A 23,532-nucleotide genomic window follows, 5' to 3' on the forward strand; every position below is an offset into this window, starting at 1 on the left:
AATATGACCTTCCTGCTCCTTTCTGATCAGCAGCTACCACTTCAATAATGAATGAGGGCAGCCCCAATGTTAGCCTATGAAGGGAGCAGGCCTCACAGTAGTGTAAAAACGAATTTAGGAGTTTTACACTACCAGGACATGTAAACTACACAGGTACATGTCCTGCCTTTTACCCACACAGCACCCTGCTCTAGGGGTTACCTAGGGCACACATTAGAGGTGACTTATGTGTAGAAAAAGGGGAGTTTTAGGCTTGGCAAGTACTTTTAAATGCCAAGTCGAAGTGGCAGTGAAACTGCACACACGGGCCTTGCAATGGCAGGCCTGGGACAAGGTAAAAGGGGCTACTTGAGTGGGTGGCACAACCAGTGATGCAGGCCCACTAGTAGCATTTAATCTACAGGCCCTAGGCACATACAGTGCACATTACTAGGGACTTATAAGTAGATTAAATAGTCCAATTGGGTATGATCCAAAGTTACCATGTTTAAAGGGAGAGAGCATATGCACTTTAGCACTGGTTAGCAGTGGTAAAGTGCGCAGAGTCTAAAAGCCAGCAAAAACAGAGTCCAAAAAGTGGAGGGAGGCAGGCAAAAAGTTAGGGGTGACCACCCCAAGGCATGTCAGGTCTAACATAGATATTATTACAACTAGAACTCTAAGTGAAACTGTTTTAACAAAAGCAAAACTCTAAATGATTTCTGAGGGATTCTGCTATTATCAGTGACAGATCTTTTCAGTGATGCAAGTGTTTAATGAAGCCGAGCTCTGGGTAAGCTGAAATTGGGAGGCATCAACAGTAATGCTGTTGGGGATTTTGTGCATTATGAAAAGCAGATCTCTGAGTGACTCTGTATTATTAAAAAAAGAAGCTCTAAATAGGGTTGTGTTTATCAAGAATAGAGCTGTCTATGGATCTGCACATTTAAATGAACGGAATACACGATGAATGAGCAGTCTTTTTTAGATAATAAGCTCTAAGTGTAGATCGAAGTTATGAGCAGAGCAGTGAGAGTTCTTCAGCATTAAAACCCCTATGAGAGCTGCTCATTATTAAAACACCTGCTCAAGATTATAGAAAAACTGAATAATAGCATATAATACACTCACTGTACAGTCTGACAGTTTATCTTATCCAAAATAGGTAGAAAACAGGCAGAATCTTCTCAAAATAACCCAAACTTAAGAGATATTGTAGATCATATTTGGATGAAGAGATTTATTTTGCCAATGTTTTCATAAAGTTGTATTTTTCAGTTGTATTTACGCCACTCCACTCTACCCTGCACCACTCCACATCACTGCACTATACTTTGCACTGCTCCATTCTACACCACTCTACACTACTCTGAATCACTGAACTCTACTCTGCTCTGTACCACTCCACTCTACAACCTGCACTCTACACCACTTCCTTCCAGGCCTTTCTACTCTAGTTTGCTCCACTCTACTTTATGCCAGTGCACTCTATGCCACTCTACTGTACTCCGCACAACTTCACTCTTCACCACTGCATTCTACACCATTGAAATCTAGGTCACTCTACTCTACTTTACTCTGCACCTTTCAACTCTATGCTACAACATTCTAAGCCACTCTACTCTGCGACACTGCATTCTATGCCACTACATTCTATGCCAATACACTCTATGCCAATGCACTGTACTCCGTACCACTGTCCTCTGTACCAGTCCACAACTGTATGCCACCCTAATCTACTCTGCACCACTGCACTCTAAGCCACTATGATGCTGCATTGGACACTGGTGCATTGGATGCTGCTGCCTTCTATGCAGCTGCACCCTAAGCTACTGCACTTGATTCCTCTGCACTCTATGTCATTCTACCGTGCACCTCTACAGTCTATGATGATGCACGCTACACCAGACCATTCTACTCTATGCCACACCACTCCACTGTACACCGCTCTACACAACTCTTCTTTACACCACTACACAACATGGCAATCAATGACACTCAACACTACTCAATGCCTCGACTTGCAAAGGCAAGAACTATTGGCTTTTCTAATGCTTGTTTAAAAATATTGTGAAGGCTATATCCCACACCATTGAAGAGAAAGGGTTGGTTCATTCTCTATAGTCATTCCAAAACATAAGCATTTTTCAAAGTTCTTATCATTTGCTAGAGTTAGGCCCATATTTATACTTTTTGACACACAACTGCGCCAACGCAGTTGTGCGTCAAAAATTTTACCGACGGCTAACGCCATTCCAATGCGCCATGCGGGCGCCTTATTTATGGAATGATGTTAGCCGGCGCTGCGGACTGGTGTGCGTCAAAAAAAAATGACTCACACCAGGCAGCGCCGGCATATGGGAAAATGGGGGTTGTACGTCAAAAAATGGGGCAAGTCAGGTCTGAGGCAAAATTCAGGCCTCAAACCGGATTTGCGCCATTTTTTTTTTACGCCCAACCTCCATTGACATGTCTCCTGTCATAGCAAAGACAGGAGCCATGCCCCCTTGCCTAATGGCCATGCCCAGGGGAGTTTTGTCCCCTGGGCATGGCTATTGGGCATAGTGGCATGTAGGGGGGCCCAAATCTGGCCCCCCTATGACACTTAAAAAAAACGAAAAAAAATACTTACCCCAACTTACCTCAACTTCCCTGGGATGGGTCCCTCCATCCTTGGGTGTCCTCCTCCTGGGGTGGGCAAGGGTGGCAGGGGGTGTCCCTGGGGCATGGGAGGGCACCTCTGGGCTCCTTCCGAGCCCACAGGTCCCTTAACGCCTGCCCTGACCCAGGCGTTAAAAAAGGGCGCCCATCAGGCTGTGCGCCGTTTTTTAAGGCCTGCCCCCTCCTGTGCGTCAAAATGACGTCAGAGTATAAATAAGGGGCACAGGCCTTAAAGTCATTTTTTGGAAGGGAATGCCTACCTTGCATATAATTAACGCAAGGCTGGTTCCTCCTTCCAAAAAATGACGCACATGGTGGAATTTTGACGCCCGCGGGGTCGGACGTCAAAGTATAAATATGGGGCAAGGTTTGCGCCGATTGTGCGTCAAAAACTTTGACGCACATTCGGCGCAAACAGAGTATAAATATGCCCCTTAGTGTCAATTGACAAGACTGCCAAATTGGTTCAGCCCCACCGAGTTTCATTTTCCTTTCCAGACAGCTAGGTCCGGATTAATATGGTAAACTTAAATTTTGACTTTCATGAATGATACACAACTTTACATCGTAAAATTGATTTTTATTTTTAATGACGTAGACTTTGCTAATTATTTTTTTGCAACTTTTAATTTGCAAGTTTCATGTGATCAAAAGTAATTGAGTGACCAGTTTTAGTAAAAGCTCAGGCCCTCATTATGATTTTGGCGGTCTTGGGTGCATGTCTGTGGTGTGTGCATATATGTGTGCAAATGTGGGTGGCTGAGTGAGTGTATGTGTGTGCAAACATGGGTGTGTGAGTGCGTGTTTGTTAGCGAGTGAGTGGGGGTGCATGTGTGCAAGTGTGCGGATGAGGGGATGGGGTGTGAATGATTGTGGATTGGGGTGTGTATGTAAGTGATTGTAATGTGGATGGAGTGGGGGCGAGTGAGTGTCTGGATGGGGAGGTGGGTGGGTGTTTGTAAGTGCGTGAGCGCTGTGTATGTGTTTGTATAAGTGGACGGGAAGATCAGGTGAGTGTATGTAAGCAGTGCAGGAGGGAGGGGGTGTGAATGTTTGTGGATGGCGGTGCGTTTGTGTGAGTGGGGGTGTGTGTAAGTCAGTGTGAGAGCGGTGTTTTTTTTTTAATGATGTGTACGGTTGTGGAGGTACTTTGAAGTGTGTGGACAGGTGGGGGGTGCATGGAGGTGTGGGGACATGTGTGCATGTGTGTGCCGGAGCGTTGCCGGGTGCGTTTCCGCCAGGATTTTCGTGGCAGGGTGACTGCCACGGAAAGACTGTCAGTCTGCAGCCTTGTAATCCAGCAGGCAGGCTGAGGCCTGCCGCCGAGCTGGCTGTGTTCACCGTCGGCTGCCTTGCTGCGACCGCACCAGCGGGCCAGGCAGCGTTGTGGAGGTTTGGCTTCTGCCAAACTCCACAACTTGTAATGTGGCGGTCTTTACTGCTGGGTCCACGGCGGTAAGACTGCCACAGCGAGGCTGGCAGCCTGATGACCACCAGCCTCGTAATGACGGCCTCAGTGCTATGTGGGACAGAAGGACCTTTTATCAAAATATTTGTTATACAGCGATTTAAGCCCTTAAATAGAATGAAAACAAATCAGGGATCCATATTGATTACTTAGGGGGTCATTCCGACCCCGGCGGTCGCCGCCCGCCGGGCGGAGACCGCCAAAAGACCGTACCGCGGTCAAATGACCGCGGCGGTCATTTTGACTTTCCCGCTGGGCAGGCGGGCGACCGCCTAAAGGCCGCCCTCCCGCCCAGCGGGAAAGCCCCAGCAACGATGAAGCCGGCTCCGAATGGAGCCGGCGGAGTTGCTGGTGTGCGACGGGTGCAGTGGCACCCGTCGCGATTTTCAGTGTCTGCTTTGCAGACACTGAAAATCTTAATGGGGCCCTGTTAGGGGGCCCCTGCAGTGCCCATGCCAGTGGCATGGGCACTGCAGGGGGCCCCAGGGGCCCACGACACCCGTTCCCGCCAGCCTCTTCCTGGCGGTGTAAACCGCCAGGAACAGGCTGGCGGGAAGGGGGTCGGAATCCCCATGGCGGCGCTGCTTGCAGCGCCGCCGTGGAGGATTCCCTGGGGCAGGGGAAAACCGGCGGGAAACCGCCGGTTTCCCTTTTCTGACCGCGGCTTTACCGCCGCGGTCAGAATTGCCCCTGAAGCACCGCCAGCCTGTTGCCGGTGCTTCCTCCGTCCCCGGCCCTGGCGGTCCATGACCGCCAGGGTCGGAATGACCCCCTTAGTGTCCAATCATAGTGTTCCGCCTACTTCTAGATTACATTCAATGCTCACTCAATGTCCAGGCAAATCTCTTCCTCTTGAATGGTAAAATGATAACTCCACTCAGCATAATTGTTCAGTGATGTTGTGGTCTAATACTGCTTAATTCCAATGCTGTTCTACCTCCATGTGTTTTGTATCTTCTAATGGCAATAAAAATGCATCACATGTAGAGAGACCATGTGGTGAATTGGTCCTTGATACCCTTTTTATGCAAAATATGTGTCGTGAAGAAGTCTGGCGACCACGGACATTAGCAAACATTCAAGCCCTCATGTGAATGTGACTTTCCATTGTCATCTCAATTACATTAGAAGGCACCACTGCTAGAAACAGAACATCAGCATGGACTAACCAATCAACCGGAAATGCAGCGTGTCAATCAGTATACCCGTTAGTTCTCAAGCATGTGTGAAATTATGCCTTAACCTCAAAAATAGCTGTGAAAGTGCAGTAAAGATACTACTCAGCATCCTGTATTTAGTGAATTGGACAGCATGTAGCGTTGATGCCAGCTAGTGACTGGACGCTTTTAAAAGACAACATTGATACTGTTGTTCTAACTGCAACCTACTGAGTTGTGTCAGACTTTAAACCAACGAACAGAGAGGAATTAAAAATGGTTTATGACCGTGAAATGGTTTTGCAGAAAAAATGTCACTTCAGCTTGTATGGATCATTTCGCCCATTCCCCTGATGGATTCTGTAAAACAAGAGGAAACTTTTTCTGGGTTGCCTAGTCATAATGATTCGTATTTTTTCTGTATCTTGCATGTGAAATAACCTTTTCAGGTTATGCATATTTTTGTGAGATTAGTATTTTTCACATCGGAGTTTCTTGAGAAGCATGGTTTCCTGCTGTGCACCTTTTCCTCTATATGTCTGAAAGACACCCAGTGTAGATCTATTGCAATGGGTGCAATTGAGAAAAATAATCCTAAATTATGGGTAAGCCATAGAGAGCATTGCTTTAACCCAAAGTGAACTAAAAAGAACTCGTAGTGTGGAGATTCAGCATACCAAATCACAGATTTGATTTGACCTACCGTCTAAGGGTCTGATAAGAAGAGGGCATGTCAATTCTGGTGCCTGTGCACTTCGCTGTAGGTGCATAGATCAGAATCCCAAGTACTGTGGTAAACACCACATCCACCAATTTTCCTCTGATAGATATGTGCAATACATTCTGATATCGGTGGAATAAGGTGCAGAAAGAAGCAACTCTTTTAATAGTTTGCACTTTTTATGAGGAACATTTGGAATAGGTGATATTTACCACACCCAGTAAATGCCACACCCCCATTCGTGGTATTTACTAGATGCAGTAAACAACTCACAGTTTACTAGGCCATTTCGAGTCATTTTACAACAAAACATTATTGCATTATGGGGTATATAATGGTTAAAGAATGTTTGTTGTATAAAAACAAAGTGTGTTTCAGAGCGAACCATTAACATCCAGAAAAGTTCAGTAATTTCCCGAAGTAAATAAGACCCCTAAACATAGGAAATTTCAATTTAATGCTGAGGCCAAACGTCATATCTTTTCTCTATGTTCACATGTATTGTAATAGTTTATTATTGGTGAGTTGTTTAGGACCATTGGAAAACTTTGAACGGATCTGCTTCTGTGGTAAGAAGATTTCATTTGAGTTATATTTTCCTGAATGGATTTCGCCAGGTTCGACTCGCTGACGCAGAGGCTGAAGCAACAGACTACATAAAAGGGTAGAAATCGGGGCTAGCCTTCTAAGGCCCAAATTACAACTATTTGTAGAGCTCCAGCAGACACAGACCAGACATTTCACAGTGTGTTCTACAAATAACAATTCTCAACTGATAAAGGCGGCGGAAGGGACCTCTGCCTTGTGGCTCAGGAAAGGCCGCGGCTCGTGAGGTGATTTGACCGCTTGGATTTTCTGCACGAAAGGCCCGCCCCCTCGCTCGAGGCCTCAGAGTCACTCAAGAAGAAAGTCCATCGGTGTTGTCCTATTGTTCATTAATTTGCTTCTGCAAGTCTGTGGGAAAAAGGGGGAGCCGGGAGACTTTTGATCTCTGAAGCCTTCTAGATCCCACCCATTCCTCGCTGGTGTTGGCGAGGAAACGATAAAGTCACAATTAAGTGCTGACCCCGATTTGAGATGCTAGCATACAGTGTACTCCACACCCGCCATGTGCGAGCTGCGAGTGTTTATAGAATCTTCATTAAGAGAGAGTCTCGCAAGATAACCGACTAAGATGCAAGGCAGCCATGACAGTGATAAGAGGGATCGCACAACAGAGGGGGCTGACAGCTGAGAGAGACCTCGCGGAAGGCAGAGTCCAGGAAGAACTCATGGACGAAGCAGGTCTGGGACGGCCTTTCTCCGCGCCTTTGCTGTTATTACCTTGGACTCCCTGATTTTCTTGCGCATTCACCCTACGGAATCTCGGCCTGCTTTGAAGGACAAAAATGAACACTTTGGGCCTGTTGGCTGCCTTGTCTATTCTTAATATCACCCCAGGTTCTGGGAGAGGCAATCCTGTAGGGGGCCTGAGCAGGACAGAGTCACCTGAGACACCCTCAAATCCAAAAGGTGACCAGGAGATAGATCTCAGCACATTTTTGAAGAACATGAAGGAGGATTTTCTGAAGAGTCTGAATTTGTCTAATGTCCCCTCTCATGAGCGCATTAAACTGGAACCGCCACAATTCATGATTGACCTTTATAACCGCTATGCCATGGACAAGTCCTCCATGCCATCATCCAACATTGTGCGGAGTTTTAACATGGAAGGTAAGTAACTTGTCCAATGGTAGACACAACCTGTAAGGTGGTAAAAAATGTCATATCATTTATGTCTGTGTTAGAGGCCTTTAAAAGATTACACTCTAGCAAGAGCACTTATATATTGCTTTAGGGTCACATGAGAACCCTCTTAGAGAAGACATTTGAACGTATGTCAAAGAAAATAAATATCTTATAGGTACCACTTTAAAAATTGCACACATGTATGTGGTCAGTAATAGACCACATCAACAGAGTGTATATGTACATTTGGTTAGTATGAGAACTCTAACAATATTTATGTACAGGGTCAGCGAGAGATACCACTTACAGACTATGTATGTCTATACTGTTGTTGAGACACTCCTTTCAGTGATTATGCACATTTTTATGGAAAGGGAAAGACCTCTCTTACAGACTGCACATGTGGGAACTCGCCACACTGTGTAGATGTACATGGTCAGTAAAAGGCACACCAATTCTCAGTATATATGCTGTATGGCTTGTGGAGCCATTCTCGTCCGATTATGTGTGTCACTTGAAATTTAAAAGTTGTTTGAAAGTGGGGCAGTTTGGGTGGATTGGAGGGGTTAGTTAGATGGACTTGTATTTTACATTTTTTTGGCATCTCTTTTGAATTATTTCAATTGAAATCATAGGCAAGGGGAGCACACTGTTCTGGAAAGTGCGAATTGCAGATAAGCAGTGTGTAGGAGTGAACATTGTGTAGGGGTGAACATAGTGTAAATTACACTCTAATATGACATTCTGTAAAAAAACAATGTGTATAGGAGATTATAAGAAAAAAGGAAAGCAAAGTATATAGCAAGTATTTGTTTAGGAGAGCGAGCTGTTACACTGTTTTTAGGTTACCTGGACACAACGAATTGAATAGCCTCTTTGTGCAACCACAAACACATTATGCAGAAGATTACACTTAGAAAAGACATAATTGTGCAGAACAGTACACTTTGTAGGAGAGCATGAAGTGTAAAACTACACTTTGTAAAACGTGTGTAGAACGTTACAGTAGACAGACTAGTACACTGCATAGGTGAGTAGGTTACAGTGAAGAGTGAGTTGTCTACAAGTGGATAATGTGTGGGAGAGCACCTTGCACAGAAGACCAACTTATATAGGGGTGTGGCTTCTGCAAGCAAGCACTTTGTGTAGAACATCACTGAGTAGACAAAACATTCATGTAGGAGAGCATGGCGTCTGAATCAGCACGGTGTGTCAAAGAGTATGCTGTGAATAAGAATATGTATAGCAGAGAACATTATGTAGACGCCTGGGAGCAAATGGTGTAGAAGAGTACTGTGTATTGAAGAGCAGACTTTGATAGTAGAAGAAAATGTGCTGGAAAGCACATTGTGTAATAGAGCACATAGTGTAGGACTCTATGTTTTGTAAGATAGCAGAGTGCATAGAACACTGTGTAGAAGAGAATACTGTGAAGTAGTACACATTATGCTGGGAAACAGCACGGTTAAACATTTAGAAGCAGAGGAAATTGCTTAAAAAGCACGATTTGGAGAGAAAATCTTTGAGAAGAATAGCTCTCTGTATAGAGGACGGCGTTGTGTTGAAGAGCACACTGTGGCATTATTGGGTGTTCTCTGATCTGTCTACCAAAGGACCAGTCATTGTCAGGTGTGAACCACAGGCGTTCACATTTGTTAGATAACCATAAGACCGTAACCAGTTCATAGTGCTTTAGGATAATTCACACCAAGCAATGCTAAAGAGCTTATCAACAGTGATCAGTGGAAACTGTGAAAAGTGCATATATTGTACTGTTGCCTGCTGGAATTTGGATGGAGATGCTGCAGTCTTGTTCGTTGCTCAGCAGTTCTGTTAGCATCTGCCTATTAGTCAAACACATGTATTAGCAAAACAATATTTAGTTGTTTCCAAAACAGCGGACGGATTTCTTAAAATCCAGATTCATTGCTGAGTTACTGTAGGATATGTATCACAATGTTTTCTGCAACTTTAGTGCAACTGGGGACTGGCCAGAATCAAGCTTCTTTGTAAGGGTGCATTTTATCTCAAATTTCTACTTTATGAGCAAATCAAAATTAACTAGGCATTAAACTGGGTTTCCCAATGGGGGCAACCACTATCGAAGATGTGCATCATGCCTACTTTCCTGAACATTTGAAACGCACACATTTGAAATGCATAACATTTCCTCCTACTCGACATCACCACCTTCAGCTCCTTCTACCAAAAAGTCATCTGTATTATCCTCTCAACTTGCATAGTTTCACTTGCATCATATTTAATTGTTTTCTTTCCTATAGCTCCATTCACTTCCAGCTTCCTGAGATAAGCGTCTTGAGCGACCAGCACCTGCCGCTGTTCCACCACTATTGTCAATGAGCTTCAGTCTGTATGTGGAACTACTCAGATTTCTGCTACTAAACCAACATTCACTCATATACCAAGGGCACACAACTGTATCTGAAAGTTTTGAATACCCATCATCAATACCCCACTACATTTTCTGCACATGGTTAATAAGTGCATACTTGAAACTACCCAACCAAGACATAATTTTCCTCATCACCAATCAGATCAAACAAGCTAAAATTCAGAAATGGCTCTTCCAATAGTACTTACTCCACAACTAACAACCAAAAACTCACTTTCCTTCCCCAGTAATTGAAACATCCTCCTTAAATCCCATATTTACAAGAAAACATAAATTGAATGGCATTATGGGGGTCATTCTGACCCTGGCGGTAAAATCCGCCAGGGCCAACGACTGCGGTAGCACCGCCAACAGGCTGGCGGTGCTCCCTTGGGCATTCTGACCGCGGCGGTACAGCCGCGGTCAGAAACGGAAAACCGGCGGTGTACCGCCGGTTTTCCGCTGCCCTGGGGAATCCTCCATGGCGGCGCAGCTTGCTGCGCCGCCATGGGGATTCCGACCCCCATACCGCCATCCTGTTCCTGGCGGTTTTGGCCGCCAGGAACAGGATGGCGGTATGGGGTGTCGTGGGGCCCCTGGGGGCCAATGGCATGGGCACTGCAGGGGCCCCCGTAACAGGGCCCCACCATGATTTTCAGTGTCTGCCATGCAGACACTGAAAATTGCGATGGGTGCAACTGCACCCGTCGCACCCCTTCCACTCCGCCGGCTCCATTCGGAGCCGGCATCCTTATGGAAGGGTGTTTCCCGCTGGGCTGGCGGGTGGCCTTCTGGCGGTCGCCCGCCAGCCCAGCGGGAAACCCAGAATACCCGCGGCGGTCTTTTGACCGCGCAGCGGTATTCTTCTGGCGGTTCCAGCCAGGCCGGCGGCTTCCGCCGCCGGCCAGGGTTGGAATGACCCCCTATATCTCGGTGGAATGAACATTTAAGTCTTACCTCACTGGAGCAGACTTCAGGACGACTGTTCAACCAAGAGTCCTCTCTGACCTCTCAGTATTGTGGTAATTATAACCCTGTTGGGTCATATTTGAGTCTGCTCTGACCTCGCTACAGAATGCCATCCATGCCTAAACCTATCTTATTGGGAACCAATTAAAACATTTTCTTTTTAATTTGCTTTTATTTAGTTCAATCATAATCAGACAGCTGCCTTTTATAGTATATACTTATTGCATTTGTTTTTACAGGTTGTATCAACAGGTCCTCACATTTCCATTTTCTTCATGACATGCAATCAACAGCAGCAAATTTCAAACTTGTTCAACTAACCAGTCTCTCCTTTCATGTCTCCAAGTCATCTTCTCAACCCATGAGCCCGAGGGTGATACTTCCTAGGTGATACACATGGATAATATTAATTTGTAGATCAACCTTCATTCCCACTCCGACCCAGTACCAAAAAAACAATACACCATGTTATTTACTAATTGTGAAGTTTGCCTCTGCAGTGGGTATAAAGTTATATTTTATGTTCAAGGGGGCCTAGCATCAGGTGCATCGGTTAATGTTGGAACCATGTTTGCATAAACAATCTAGGGCCTGATTTAGAGTTTGGTGGAGAGATTTACTCTGTCACAAATGTGACGGATATCCTGTCCACCACTTACAAGTCCATTATAGTACATGGAACTTTCTATACTGCAGATGGGATACCCATCACGTTTGTGACAGAGTAACCCCTCTGGCAAACTCTGAATCTTCGACCAATCTCTCTTTTAGTCCCTCCTTTTCGAGTACATTTCATTTGAGGTAGTCCATTCTACCACATCCTTAAGCTATCTTTCAATCGATGGTGGACTGCTGTTCATTCATTCAACAGCTATCCTTCGTTGAGCATAAACAAAGCCTAGTAATATGAATTTCCTATTCAACCTTTTTTTGTCTTTTGGGGGACAACGCCCAACAAGCACTGGTTCATTCTGAGGGAAGTGCTTCTACCAGTAGCCACGCTTAATCTATATGTGACTTCCAACCAGAGGTTGCCTCTTCTCCCAGACATCTAGAAAATGTGGACGTGTGTTTGGGATACATTTTATGTAGTTTTATTCTGGGTCAAATATGTCATGTTGACATAGTTATACTGTATAAATTTGAAACTGGCATTAGTCGAAGATGTTTTAACTCTAAGATGTTTTTTACCTCGTTATGTATTTGTAAGTGGTTCATCCAGTGTATCTTGCCACCTCTCCTGCACATTTAACTGCCCCATGGGTTTATCCGAATGCAAAACTCAATATAAACAATCATTTTCCTACACAAAAAATTAAACCATATTTATCAAGCCCTGAAAGAGCTGCATGGCTTGCTGCAACAAGCATGTGCCATAGTTAAAACACAATGGGGCATATTTATACTCTGTTTGCACCAGAATTGCGTCGTTTCTTTTGACGCAATTCCGACGCAAAACGAACTCCATATTTATACTTGGCGTTAGACGCATCTAGCGCCAAAGTCCATGGAGTTTGCGTAATTTTTTAGCGTGGACACCTACTTTGCGTTAATGAGATGCAAGGTAGGCGTTCCCGTGTAAAAAACTGACTCCGAGGCATGTGCGCCGTATTTACACTCCCGGGCAAAATTCACGCCCGGGAGTGGGCGGGTCAAAATAAATTACGTACGGCCGCCTTTGCGCCGTTTTTTTGCGCCTGGTCAGGGCAGGCGTTAAGGGACCTGTGGGCTCGGAAGGAGCCCAGAGGTGCCCTCCCATGCCCCCAGGGACCCCCCTGTCACCCTTGCCCACCCCAGGAGGACACCTAAGGATGGAGGGACCCATCCCAGGGACATTAAGGTAAGTTCAGGTAAGTGTTTTTTTTTTAAAAAATTGTGGCATAGGGGGGCCTGATTTGTGCCCCCCTACATGCCACTATGCCCAATGACCATGCCCAGGGGACAGAAGTCCCCTGGGCATGGCCATTGGGCAAGGGGGCATGACTCCTGTCTTTGCTAAGACAGGAGTCATTTCTATGGGGGTTGGGAGTCGAAAAAAATGGCACAAATCGGGTTGAGGTGAAAAATTTGCCTCAGCCTGACTTGCCCCATTTTTTGGCACCCAAGCTCCATATCCCCCTACGCCGGCGCTGCCTGGTGTACGTTGTTTTTTTTCACGCACACCAGGCAGCGGCTAACGCCGGCTAACGTCATTGAATAAATACAGCGCCCGCATGGCGCTTCAGAATGGCGTTAGCCGGCGCTAATTTCTTTGACGCAAAACTGCGTTAGCGCAGTTTTGCGTCAAAAAGTATAAATATGGCCCAATGTATCACATGTAACGTAGGGCTAGGTTAAGTTTTAAGTTCACCCAGAAATTCGAGCAAAGTCTTGAAGCTTCACTCTCTCTCTATAAGGTGGGAAACTCTTCCTGTCTTACCCAAACTATGCTTATAACATAATTTGAAATCACACAGGATCCGATTCCATTTTATTGTAACTCCAATCCTTAAATAGAGCAGATTTTCCAGCTGCAGAGAATTGGTCACAGTTGATGTCAGGAGAAGGTGTTTTAAGTTATCATCTAGGGCTGTACACAATCCTGTATGTTAGCTGGGAAACACAGGTAACCAGCAATGCGTGAACCATTTCGTGCCACAGATTGGATGTGCGGAGGTCCTGAGCTGTGGTGACCTTGAGAAGCAATAAGAAATGTACCTCATTGACATACAAGGGCTCTTACCCCTTTTTTTAAATCTTTGCCAGCTTTGGAGTCTGTGGAGATCCCAAAATAAAAAAAACCGATATAAAGTTATAAAATACTCAGGTTTGCAAATTTGTTCACCCTTAATTCACAGCATAAACAAACATTGCTTTGCTCTAACTCGTAGAGGGGCTAAGAACCTCTGCAGAGCATGCAACAAAGGTGTCCTGGACCTCCCCAAGCTAGAATTGAAGAAATGCAAAGAAAAAACCCACAGGCCTGTTTTGTCCAGCCTCGGACCCATAATAATTAACACTTTTGAATACATCAAGTCTGAATCTTTTTCCCAACAATTCTTTGAGGCTGCCTAAATCGAAAGTGAGTCACCCATCATCTGCAAGCATACATTTCGTACAATAAATGTTATTGTTATTCTAAAATGTTGTATGGTGCTGTTCACTGTCTAGGTTTGCCTAATAATAATGATAATAATAACGATAATAACGATAATAATAACAATAGCAACAATAATAATAGTAATAATAATAATAATAATTTATTTTTGTTATTATTATTATTATTACTGCTATTGTCACTGTCACTATTATTATGATTATTATTATTATGCCCATTATTATTATTAGTAATAATAATGTTAATAATAATAATAACAATAATGATAATAATAGTCATATACAGGTGAATGTCCTCATAAATGGCGCTGAATTTCAAATAATTCATTTGTTCGGCTGAGATCCAGGGTAGACGTTCAGTTGCAGCTTCGTGCTATTATACTTGTTGAGGGAGATACTATTTCTGGTGGCTTGAATTCCCACCTTCTGCAGCTTAAGGAGCTTCCAGTTATCTGACATACAGTGTTTATTATTACTTGTTTACAATTTTATATAGGATGCGCAAGATCCAATATAGTGTCTGAGTGGTTTACACTGGAAGAGTTACTTATTACTAGGTACGAGCTGTTTACAAAAGAACAGTTATGTAGATTACAAAGCAGAACAACAATTTGTTGCAGCAGTTTAAACAATGCCTCATTCATCAACATCATCTATGCTACAGCATGTAGATATGGGCAGTGCTTAATTTGTTCCAGGGTTTGCGGTGGCAGCACCTCCACTCATTATTTCAAGCCAGCGAGAGAATGGGGGCAGAAATGGGCGAAACAACGGCAACAATGGGGAAAAGAGGGCTGACAAGGAACATACAAGAATTGTAAAAACAGACACAAATTGTAGGGTGGTGCAAGAACGTGGAATGAGGTGGAATCAAGTCTAGGGAGCCTTGGTATTAAGGAACCCAAGCACTTGGCAGTGAAGTGCTAGGCTGCTAAGAAAAATGTTTGACCACTGCACTTATTATTTACTTTTACAAAATAACCACTGAAGGTCTGACTAGCTATAATCTGCTATCAGCCTGGGAACTGTGGCACCAGAACGTCTTACCCACAGTAAATTCTTAAAGAACTATTATGTCCTAAATTTAATGTACAAAAATATCACCTTTTTTGGTGTTAATAGAGAAAATCTAACTCAATGGGGAAGTATTTTTGTAAATGAGATACACAACACAATATGTTTGCCACACTATATTTTTGCTAACTATATTATGCCACAAAATGTCTGAGGGAATAGTTAGGTACAATATTACCATGAAGATGTTCCCCATTTATTACAGTGTGGGCCTAAAGAGTGAAAGTCATCTCAGATTCACAGTGTCCCCTTAATTTTCAACAGTGATTGCTGGTGCTGCAGTGGCCCCCAGTCTTTGTGCCTTGAGGAAGCTGTGATAATTTGGTGGGTGCCTCAGATGTACAGAAAGGTTGGCACCCATGATGATTTTCCAGCATCTATGTACAACCAAACATTAATTTCCTTTGTAAAGTAGAACTTGTGAAATCCATTCAGGTGTTGATTTAGAGGAGCAGGATGCTATGGTTCACAGTAACAGAAGCTGGAGAGAAGCATTGAAAGGTATGTGCTCAGAGGCTTGTTTATTCAGTGCATCAGGGCCTGTATTACTTGTAGGGTATTATACCAAAAATAATGTTATGGATACAAAACTAGAGAGAATTATGTGGTCCAGTGCATCAGTCTCCCTACATAAACCTATAACTGAAATAAGATGAACTGTTCCAAAATAATGCACTCCATTCCACCAATTAGGGTAGGAGGTCTTTTCAGTCATCACATGCATTAGTCTTACAGGAACAGTAGCCCTTATTCACAATTGGGTGACATGCTTCATCATCGGGCTTGCATTGCAATGCCTGATTAAGGTTTAAGGTGCCCAAGAAATCTGTTTTTAACACAACCTGGCACCCCTGCCAGGCTTAAAAACAAAAAAAGTGGGAAGTATAGAAAACAATGATCTGGTTCCCTACCAACAACCAAATGTCTACTGCTCTAATTAGAGATTTATATATTATGGAACTGTATTTAGATATTCCCTACACTACAGAACTGGTAGTCATGGTCAACATGTTTCTCCCGTAATACAGTCACATGAGTCAGGTGGCGATTCTTCAGGACCTGTTGTTGTGCCTAACCCTCACTAAGAGAGTAAAAAAACACTACTCCTATTGCCTATAAGAATTAACTGAAATCTTACATTGGAATCATAAACTTCTGAATGTGAAGACCAAATCAAACAACATAAAATGTTGCTTTTGACGCTGCCCCAGATTTATAAGAAGGTGTGATCTGTGGCAGTGATAAAAACTAACACCACCCTAGAGGTGGTGTTAGCATGACACAATGAGGAGGAATAATTGTATTTCTTATTTTTGCTTTTTCCATGTGTTCTGCATTCTGCAGCACACATAGAAAGAACAAAAGGCCATGAATTAATGTTTATGCATAATGCAGAACACATATAAGTGCCAAAACGCCATTGGAGATTGTTCATGTGCTCGAAGGGACACCTTCCTGCACATAAACAATAAATCCCCTCCATAAAGACAGCCTTGCACCACGGTGCAACGGTGCGTGCATTGGAGCTGGAAACTAAGTTTAATGCCGATGCGGGTGAAACACAGGGGCGCACCATATTTTAGTAAATACGGGGCATCCCTGCGTTTCTAAAGTGATGCAGCGCAGCGCTTCAAATTTTGGCGCAGCACCGCGCCGCAACACTTTTTAGTAAATCTGGCCCCATGTTTCTTACAAATGATATTTTTGTTATGTTGCCCTCTAAGGGCTGTTTTGATCATTACAGTCCAATGCCAAAAGCTTGTTTCTGATAAAGGTTTATATGATAATTTTATATGTTTTAAAAATCTCTCCTTATTACAGTTATGACCATGATTCAGACCAACTTAACATCCTCATTAAACTATGACTGTTTGAACACTCATAAGATGTTTATGTGACTCTTTATTTCTTCTCTGTAGCAGTCTTGTGTCTTTTGGGGGGATTTTGTTAGCCAGCCAGCAACTCTGCTGGGGTGGTGGTAAAAAGTGGTATTCTGTTGGAATTAGCATGGGAGATTTAAATTAGGATGCTAAATGGCAACATTTTCATTTTTTGCTGTCAATAGAAGAAGAAGGTAAATGGAAGTGCTTTAGTTATAGACAGGGACACTGGATTTATATGGCAGGAAAAGACAAAATAATGAGGCAGTGTTGACTAATTTATGTGGCAAGAAAAGTCCAGTTATGAATTTACAGTACCAATAGCTCTAACTCAAGCAAATGCAAGACCTATTGCACTGCAAATGCTTGTTCCAGTTGATAATAAAAAAGGAGTGGAGTGGAGTCATTCGTTATATTGCTGGGACCAACCAGGAACTTTTTTGTCTGTCTGACAAATGGCAATCACAGAAGACTTTAAGATGCCATAGAAAGATGCCATTGGAAGTTTCTCTATGGTATGATAGCGAAGAAGTGGATTTTATAAGGTTTGGTGTCTCCTAAAGATGGTTGTTTGGTCACTAGGGGCCTGATGCATACATTTTCCATTTACAAAAAGTGGTTGCAATTTGCACACTGACTTTTTGAGAACGGAAAGGAATTTCATGAATCAACCTATGTACTGATAGGTCTGTTATTAAAACTCCCAATCACAGTGAGTCGCAATGCACCTACCTGATTAAGCTGCATAAAGCAGGTCGCAAATTGCGGCCCACCAGGATTGGCTAGAGGCACAGGCATGATGGACTGTTGCTTTTAAATACAGAAATATTTTGCTTTTTTTTTTTAATGCAGTGGGAACATTTGAAAAAAAATGAAAAGTTAAATAAACCCTTTTTAAGAGTAGACAAGGGTCCAATGAATCATTGCCTACTCCTAAGCCTGTTTTTGTGAATATTCTAAAAGCGGACCCTTGGGGACCTATCTCCATTTCCCTACCATAAATTATGAATTGGTTGTCAAATACTAATTTATTGTTGCTGGGTTTCGGTCATGAAACTTTAATACATACCTTAAGGAATCAGTATTTGGAAAAGACGTGCTTAACCCGCCTCTTCAAAACAGCAAATCCTTAATGTTTACCATAAACTTTTCCTAATTATTTATTGTGTTTAGTACATTACAGAAGGCCTAGATTTCGAGTTTGTAACCTTCCCTTTTTCAAGCTTGTGCAAGTTGTTCATTTTACGTTGATTGTTTTCCTTGCTCTTGTCCATTGCATGTTTTCTGTGTGGCACAAATTTAAAAAGATGTACAGGTGGGAGGTGTTTCATGACACTTCCATCCAAGCCTTTCTGTTCTAGTTTCCTTATATGTATTCATTATATGTGCCTGATCATAGCTGATTCAAATTCACAATATTTATTTCCAGCTTTATAATACATTTACAACAAATACAAAGCAAACAATGGCACCTAAAAATAGGAAATAAACTGTAGTGTGAGTTGGATGACAAAGGGGGTCATTCGGACTTTGGCGGGCGGCGGAGGCCGCCCGCCAAAGTCCCGCCGGCAGAATACTGCTGCGCGGTCAAAAGACCGCCGCGGTAATTCTGAGTTTCCCGCTGGGATGGCGGGCGACCGCCAGAAGGCCGCCCGCCAGCCCAGCGGGAAACCCCCTTCCATGAGGATGCCGGCTCTGAATGGAGCCGGCGGAGTGGAAGGGGTGCGACGGGTGCAGTTGCACCCGTCGCGATTTTCAGTGTCTGCATGGCAGACACTGAAAATCTTTGTGGGGCCCTGTTACGGGGGCCCCTGCAGTGCCCATGCCATTGGCATGGGCACTGCAGGGGCCCCCAGGGGCCCCACGACACTCCATACCGCCAGGAACAGGATGGCGGTATGGGGCGCCGCCATGGAGGATTCCCCAGGGCAGCGGAAAACCGGCGGTACACCGCCGGCTTTCCGTTTCTGACCGCGGCTGTACCGCCGCGGTCAGAATGCCCAAGGGAGCACCGCCAGCCTGTTGGCGGTGCTCCCGCGGTCGTTGGCCCTGGCGGATTTTACCGCCAGGGTCAGAATGACCCCCAAAGTGTTTTGTTTATTTTTCTCACAATGATTTTAGGCCATCATGATTAAAAATGCATAAAATATTTTGCCATCCGATAGACACCGCACTCTTGCTTTACATTACTCAATAACATAATCCAAGTATTTTACTGTCTAGTGAAACAAATGCGCACAAGGCTCAATCAGTACAATAATTCAGTCTTTGCAAACCCTCACTGCATTAAACATTGGTTTTTAGTAATAAACTCTGGTGGCCTCATGCACAAACAATGAATTAGGTCGCAATTACACAATGAGTTTTACCTAATGCATTCTTATTTTGTGAAGACATATGTATTAATAAGTCACTTCACTAAGCACAGAATTGTAATGGGTTGCAATTCTACCTACCCCATAAATATTAATGAATTAGGTTCCAAATTGCCACCCACTACGACTGGCTACAATGACAGGCATGGTGGCCTGCTAGGGTGAGCAGACCACCATGTCTGTGATTACTTTAAAAAAAACAATAATTTTTGTGTCTGGTTGGCTAAAGACATCTCTGAGGCATTCAGACAGCTTCTCTGGGAATGCATTCCACCATTTGCATATCATTGGCTTTGTGGTTTGTAACTCACAATTTCTGGGTATTTGCTGGCTTTATTTGTTTTAGGCTGTCCAGTGTGAGTTTGTCCCTTCCAAGAAGCAAAGCCTTTTCACACCATCTCCTCTTGTACTCTTCCACAAGTGCTCCTTTCAATAAATCTGCTTGTAAATCGTATTCTATCTTGTCACATTTGCTGTGCATTCAGAGACTGAGGCCAAATGTCAGGCTCTTTCTTCCAAGGGATCTTGGTGTTTGCTTTTATTTCTCTGACTTCAAAGTGAGAATATTTATGTGAAAATCTAGCTGGATACTGGGGGATAGGAAAGGATTCTTTCTAACACACAATAACATTTAAATAAAATGTGCTAGTATTTCGAAATATATCAGAATTAAGCGTACTTTCTGTTAATTCTGAAGTGTTTTGCAGACAAATACTATAACATGATCAAAACAAATAATCCATGCCACCGCATTCTACTCCACTCTGCACCACTCCTCTCCACACCTCTGTACCCTACGCCACTTCACTATATGCCTCTCTACTCTACTCTGTACCACTCAACTCCATGCCAATGTGGTTTATACGGCTCTACTCTACACCACTGCACTCTTCACAACTCCACTCTATCCACTCCAATCTACTCTGCACAATTCCACGTTGTGCCACTCTACTCTATGCCATTACTCTCTACGTCACCCCACTCTATGCCACTGCACTCCGTCTTGCACTACTCCACTCTACCCAACTCCACTCTATTCTGAAACAATCTACTCCACTCCACTGCACCCTACGCCATTCTACTCCTCTCTCTGCCACTCCACACCACTCTACTCTAAACCATTGCACTCTATACCAATGCATTCTACATAACTGCACTCTATGTCACTGCACTCTACGCTCTGGCATTCTACACTGCATCACTCTATGCCACTCCACACCACTCACTCTACACCACTCTACACTTCTGCATTCTGTGACACTCTACTCTGCAATAGAGTACTGTTTGCCACAGAACTCAATGACTCTACTCTGCAGTACTGCGCTCTAGGCCAATGCACTCTATACCACTCTACTCTGCATTACTGCTCTCTACGCCACTGCACTCTGCATCACTTCTCAACTCTCTGCCACTCTAATCTGCACCCCTGCACTCTACGTTACTGTACTTTTCACCACTGAACTTTATGTCTGCGCTCTACTATGCTACACGCTAATCTATGCCACTGCATTCTGCAACACTGCACTGGACGCCAACAAATTCTATGCTGCTGCACTCTACGTCACAGCATTCTATGCCACTATAGTCTGCCAGTCCACTCTACTCTATGCCAACTCCACTTTATTCCACTCCATTACATGACTCTCTCACTCTACTACACTCTTTACCATTCTATTCTAAGTCACTTAATGCCACTCTCCTCTACAACACTGAGTTTTAGCCATGCTGAACAGCAACCACACTTTACAACATGGCTAAAAGCTATTGGCAAAGCCAATGGCCCTTGCAAAGACGAGCCAATGCTCTGTTTTTTAAGCCTCTTTTCCTATAAGGAAGTTAGGATGGGTTTAAAAAACAGAAATTTAAAATGTTTACAAACTTTTTAAAGATTACTCAGTGGTCGCTAGGATTACTGTCTAATTTAAAAAAAAAAAAATTCACCATTCACAAAGGGGATGTGGTCTCTCAAGAACCCCTTGCCATTTGGTAATGGGTTACCAGCTCCTTCGAAATTATGATAAACTATTATTTTTTTGCAATCTTATATCTGTTGTAAAACATTAATACATACCAAAAGAAATTGTTATTTAGAAGGAACACCCTCAAAACACCTCCTTCAAATAGCGATTCCTTAAGGTTTCCTAAAAGCATTGGCATATTTGCAAAACCTTTTCCGAATCATTAAATGGGTTTAATAAATGTTAAAACAGTGTTTTAGCAGTTGCAAACTCTCACATTCACTGAATCTGTGCCTGCTGTTTTCCCTAATATGATTGTTCCACTGGTTAAATGCACGTTCCGCTAGGAAACAAGTGTTTTCTCTGGACCGCCAAGATGGTATAAAGAACGGCTAGCATACTACTCTTTGGGTTAACCACAACCTTAGTGACATTTGTCATGCCTACCGAGTCAGTTTGTTGTGCTGCTAATCACTCAGTTATCATCAGGGGAGGCTCCCCTGCTAAGGCGGAGGATTGTCGCCCCCTGCCAGCAGCAGCAGCTGCAAACCCTTTAATACAAAATGATAATAAACTATGTTTATTATCATTTTGTATTAAAAGGGGTGGGGCCACAGACTGTGATGAGCATGAGGGGAATGCGCAGAGCACTCCCCTCAGAGCAGCTGCGTGGTTGGACGGCTGATCGGGCCGGCAAAACACGCATGCACAGTGTGCTTTCTCCAGCTCGGCACTGTGTTGCACGGCTGGAGATAGGCACAGGCTCCCAGTCAGCCTGCGAGCACTCTGGCTGGGTGCTTCCAGCCAATTCTTACGCAGCTCTGAGCAGCGTCAGGATTGCCCGCAGGGCAGTCTTGGAGTCTGTGCCTGCACTCGAGGGCAGAGGAGTGGCGCAGCAGAGCAGCGTGGCATTAAGGTAAGTTTAAAAATATATAATTTTATTTTACTTCTCCCCCCACTACGTGCAACTCCACCCCTTTTCCCTCCCACAAGCCGCCACTGGTTATCATACCATTTGTAATCAGTTGTCCTGTAGTCTGTTAAACAGAGGTCTTGCAACGTGGCATGTTGTACCGTCTCCTTTGGGTATGCTTTCATTATGGGTCATTGAGGTGAATGCTCAGCAGCAGTGGAATGATCAAGCAACAGGTCATGATGGGGCCATGCACTTGTATACCTACCATCAGGAAGCAGTGGTACTAGTGAAACAGTAAATAGAGCTAACCAGGAGTGCTAGTAACTGAGCCCCATGTGGAAGTTCTAGGTCATCAAGGGTGTTCAATGGTATTTGTGGTGGTTGGTGTGTGTGTGTGCGTGTGTGTGTGTGTGTGTGTGTGTGTATATATATATCAAGAGCAGAAAATCCTTACTATTTAGTCATAACAAACCAGATAGAGGATTTCATACTCTAGGCCGATGAACCGCATGAAACCTGCTTTAAAGAAAACGTCAATAGAATTACGCTGTAGACAATGTAAATTAAACATATAATGATCAATTAGTACGTAAATAACCACACCAGTTTATTAAGAAGTTAAAGATTTATTTCCCTATATTAACAATGCTAAAGTCACAAAAATCATTCTCAAACTCAAATGATACTTATCTAGAAACAACAATGGCTGATTTAGTTGGCGCATGAATCTAAGTTTAATCAATGCAAATAAACACATTATCTTAATGGTTATTACACAAAACAGTAGCAATAGAATCTGAGCAAGAGAAATTGTATACATTGAAATAACAAAGAAAGAATAATCAATAACCATTCAGGAATGTGAAAATAACACCTCTCTAACTACTAATTAGCATCAATATGTGAGGACTTCATGTAAAAGATTTTAGTAACATAAATTTCGAAATCATCTAGTTAGGGCACTATCAAAAATTGGAGCAGTGTTATGATCTCAGCAGTTGGCACCTGAAAAACAAAAAAAACAAATTACAATTCGCATTTCATACATTTACCCAATCACTAGGTTATTCAGCAACAATGTCTACTTCATCAGGGTGACAGCAACATCAGACATCAGGATCGAAACAGGAACAAAGTGAGGCATATGGTTTAGAATTT

At 43.5% G+C, this 23,532-nt stretch overlaps 1 protein-coding gene across 1 annotated transcript in view; it reads left to right on the plus strand.

Moving 5' to 3' along the window:
* The first annotated feature begins 7,374 nt into the window (after window positions 1–7,374).
* The window catches only part of GDF2 (growth differentiation factor 2), a 91,236-nt gene continuing 75,078 nt past the window's right edge, over window positions 7,375–23,532 (plus strand). The window contains exon 1 of the mRNA XM_069242280.1: window positions 7,375–7,699. Within this exon, the coding sequence (XP_069098381.1) occupies window positions 7,375–7,699 (325 nt within the window). The remainder of the gene's footprint in view (window positions 7,700–23,532) is intronic.

The sequence above is a fragment of the Pleurodeles waltl genome, chromosome 6 (assembly GCF_031143425.1).
Source record: "Pleurodeles waltl isolate 20211129_DDA chromosome 6, aPleWal1.hap1.20221129, whole genome shotgun sequence".
Classification (NCBI taxonomy): Eukaryota; Metazoa; Chordata; class Amphibia; order Caudata; family Salamandridae; genus Pleurodeles; species Pleurodeles waltl.